At 37.2% G+C, this 4,191-nt stretch overlaps 1 protein-coding gene across 1 annotated transcript; it reads right to left on the reverse strand.

The window, feature by feature from the left end:
- Nucleotides 1–452: 452 nt before the first annotated feature.
- Nucleotides 453–3,633, reverse strand: LOC150082139 (uncharacterized). The gene is made up of 2 exons (XM_090380005.1): nucleotides 3,378–3,633; nucleotides 453–1,403 (listed from the first exon to the last, which is right to left on the reverse strand). Exons 1-2 carry the CDS (start codon nucleotides 3,469–3,471, stop codon nucleotides 715–717), a joined length of 783 nt encoding a protein of 260 aa, XP_090236131.1. The 5' UTR covers nucleotides 3,472–3,633; the 3' UTR covers nucleotides 453–714.
- Nucleotides 3,634–4,191: the final 558 nt, after the last annotated feature.

Genomic DNA, 4,191 nt, shown 5'->3' on the forward strand with positions numbered 1-4,191 from the left:
GCAATGATATAAAGTTTTATATGATTGTAGCGAGTCCTATATATTAACATTACTGGAAAAAAATTCTAATATTTTCTATAAATTTCGAAGGATCGTGTAGGAACTATATGTTGGAACTATATTTTCAACAAAAGAGGGCGCTTTTGTTTCATTGTGAGATAAATATTTACTATAAAATCACAACGCAGTTAATGAACTGATATTATCAATATATCAGTCAGTTTATTGTGAATATTAGTGTTTCATCGTGTTTGGTTTTCATTCCAATGTTTCCTTTTTTTATTATGTAAAATATAATTGAAATAACAACATTTGGAGTCCATTAAATTGAAGGAAGAAGGATGACGTAATTCTGAAATCGCACATGCGCATATCAAATGTTATCAATATATTTGCATTATAACGATCACTATTTAACATTAGTCATCAAGTTAAATGAAATAAAAATAGCCTGATATTTCAAGAATTGTCCTTTATTTGTGTTTAAGTCTATGGTACATTTTTCAGTAAAGTTTTAACTCGGTATTTTCATTTCTTACTAAAATTATTACGGCTTCAAATTGCTTGGTAGCTGAAGGCATTTAAAACAAGCCCATCTGGTCAGCATTAAATGAGCAATGCTTCAGTTTTTTTATGATTTTTTTTCTTCTTTTTTATTGTACGAAATCATATTGAAATCGCAAAAAGTGTCTTAAAGTCCAAAGAGTTCACCAATCAGTGTTTGCGTTCTTCTGTTGATTTTTCAGATCTTCCTATCCGGGGGATGAAAGCAACTGCTCTACCTAGCCTGGGAGTAAATGCAGCTCTGGAATTGACGTGGATTTCTGGATCTGAGCGACCAATGCGAGGAATGAGAGGAGCTCGTCCTATTCTGGGGATAAATGCAGCCCGTTTGGATTCATCAACGTCCAATTCGCTGTCTGACCTCTTACGACCTAAACGGGGGATTAGGGAGCCTCGGCCCATTCTAGGAGAAGGAATCAACTGTCGGGACTGGCGAGGGTAGTAACTGTCGTCATCAAAGGCGTCGGTGTCATCCCAGGTGTAGTCCCATGTGTCTGAAGCGATGTTTTTGGAACTTTCTACGTTGTCTTCTGAGATGGATCTCTTCTTGCGTCCAATCCTGGGAGTGAAAGAAAAGCTTCCTCTCTTGTAGAAGGTCAAAGGGGTATCATCCGACCAATCACTAAGGTCTTCGAACATTTCAAGTTCGGGTAAACTGTAGGTTCGTCCAACACGAGGGAATGGAATAAGTCCCTGGCGTTTGTTGTCGTACATGGAGCGACCAAAACGGGGAACAGGAACTAGGCCTTGTCTTTTGTCATCTTCCAATGTCCAAAATGGACGTCCAATTCGGGGGAATGGTACAAGGTCTTGACGTTTGTCATCATCGAACCAATAACCTATAGCACAAAAAAAGAAACCAGTTAGTGAGTTGAAATTTAGAAGCGAACATATAAATTCAACGCTCTGCTCAACTGTATATGCATGGGTTCTTGCAAACTGACAATAAATAATTAATATATGAAATTTTCTACAGAGAAACAAAGAGCAGACTCAAAGAGAAAATTCTAGATCAGAGGTCTGCAATCTTTCCTACCAAACCAACTATTTTAAAAATAAAAAAGATCACAAGGTCGACCTAGATCCATCTGGTTTCAGAATTATTATAATTTTTTTTTATTGTCAAATACGCATTGAACAGGAAGGTATATAAAAATTTCAAGTAAAGAAATCATATAACTTTTATTTCTATGCATCGTATTTAACTAAAATATGCTTTGCGATCCACCAGTCGATTGCGATCAACCATTTTCCGATCCTGTTACAGAGAATACTATCTTTGAATAAATAACTTCTTAATTATGGGTTACATAAAAAACAAGAATGTATTCGGTCAATAACTAAATGAACGTACTTATAGTAAACAACAAAATATTGGAAACAAAACTTTAGACATTTTAAAGACTAACGGATTTAACAATGTTAATATACCCACTTAATATTCTTTTTATAGGGATTAATGTTACAGTGAAAACAGTAACAGAACATTAAAGAGAAAATTAAAAAAAAAAAACATGAGCACACAAAGAAAACAGAATATTTTTGTGTTGTGTGTTAAGCTCCAAGGTAGCTAAGATCATGAGGTGTCGGTATATGGGGTCTATAATTTGCGTGTCGGTTTTTCGGTCATTTGGACGAAAAATCCGAGTTTGTGGGAGTTAAAAACGATGTAACCTATAGCAAGTTCAATTTTATGGTCTTCACATCATCTTCTGTTGCCTTCTCAAGCGGTATAGTTTAATATCTTCATTCCTCTGTCTCATACCATCTGGAAAATTATATCTCGTTGGGAAGATGCTTGAGCACTTCCCAATGAATTCTATCCCATTTAGCTTTTGTTGATCTGGAAATGTGGCTTTTGTTTCCACTTGTAGATTTTGTAGCATTTTCCAAGCGCTTTTATCATTTATTACGACGGCATGAAAGCAATTCTAATGGTCCTTGGAGATTAGTGAAAAATGTGAGCAGGCTCTTAAGCTCTCTTGGTTATATCAAGAACCTTCCCTGGTGGTAGAAAGTCTTGTTTTACCACATTCTCACCTTCTTTTTTCCCAGTTCGTAATGGTGACACCGTGATTCATCTTCAGCAAACATCTACTCCATAGGAGAAGTTTTAGATGTTGCAAGCAGAGACCCAAGCGAATATTTTCTGGTGTATAGCCTGATACTGTAAGTCCTGGTGTATTATGATGTTTTTGTTAGCAACATGGGTATTCAACACGAGAAATAACAGACAGATGTTCATCAAGTAGACCACCAGATCATGGCTGACCCTTCGGAAGCTGCATTATAGCACACTGCACTGAATGGTGAGACTCCATCTTCGAAAAACCAATCGTTTCTCCATTTGGAGACAGAGTTGCATTCCAGACCTTTCCAGCCTCTTCTTGAGAGTGGAGTAGTTAGTATACTGCTACATGGACAATAACATGTCATTATAAAATGACATGATATTGTTTATTTAGTAAAAAATTAATAGAAATAGAAAAAAATGACTCAACTAAGCGATGTTTTGTATGCTTATACATGCTTAACCAAAAATGAAATTAGGCATTTATATAAAGAAAAAGATGTAAATTATTTTATAATTTAAATGTCTTTTAATTTTACTGCTCCCTATAGTTTAAATTACTTCATGCGCGTTTTTTCTTTCTAAATACATGAAATATTAGTCTTTAAAACACGTGAGAACAGTAAGAATTATTATACTTTTCTTCCATAGTAATAAAATCTGTAAATTAGTTAAAATAGTTAAAAAGTAAAATCGAAACTCAGAATTTGCAAATATTATTAAAGCTAAATGCAAAATTTACCTGTGCAGCAAGAAACCAACACGGCAAGTAGAGCGAAGAAAGGGACGGTCATGATGTCCAGCCTGGTGCATCCAACTCCGGTGAAGAAAGTCATGGTTCCTAGAGAGACTAGGAGAAGTTTTCTCCTTTAGCAGGTTTGGTGTGGAAGAAGAGGGTTGTGGGGATGCACACCAGAGAGTACAGTGGTTCTAGTGGCTCTCTTGGGATATGATGCTCCTTGCCTTGTTCTTTGACTTAAGTAGTCGCAGTCCACGTGACCCGAGACGTTGCAGAAGAGTTGACTGCCAAACGTCACGTCCTAAAACGGAAGGGAGGTATCTAGGAGAAGCCTGTCGTTGCGAGCGGCACCACAAATGAAAATAGATTCGGGTCGTGGCTTACCATTGGTGGATAGTAATCGGAGCGAGAAACATCGGTTCCAGATTATGGCACCACAGGGTTCTGGTCGAACATTACTGGCTAAATGACTCGGCAAATCCTAGCACGTGTTTCAGTTTGCTTAGCGGGCTGGTTTCGATTAAGATTGAAGGGATGATGCGATATTGACGCCGACATAGGCAAACGGGATTAGAGAGATTGGTTTTGGAAAACAGCGAAAAGTTATTAAAGTGTGTCCGTAAAAGACCTGGGGGTCATAAACGCCCACTAGGGATCTCTGTCAGGGGAAAAAAGGACTGCGAATAACGCTGGTCAGTGTTAAGTAAGTGTTCAGTAATCACTTCTGCCTAGAGATTGTCTTCTGAAATCGGTGATTTATTTGCTGTCTTATAAGGACAGCAAAGATGGAAGAAAAGGGCTAATTTCTGCCATAGTT

This window comes from Mastigoproctus giganteus, chromosome 8, assembly GCF_048544385.1.
Source record: "Mastigoproctus giganteus isolate SK-2022 chromosome 8, ASM4854438v1, whole genome shotgun sequence".
Lineage (NCBI taxonomy): Eukaryota > Metazoa > Arthropoda > Arachnida > Uropygi > Thelyphonidae > Mastigoproctus > Mastigoproctus giganteus.

Coding starts and splice junctions, on each gene's coding strand:
- LOC150082139 (XM_090380005.1), bottom strand. CDS start 3,471: ATGACTTTCTTCACCGGAGTTGGATGCACCAGGCTGGACATCATGACC. Junction 1,404..3,377: donor GTTGGTTTCTTGCTGCACAG/GTAAATTTTGCA, acceptor TTTGTGCTATAG/GTTATTGGTTCGATGATGAC.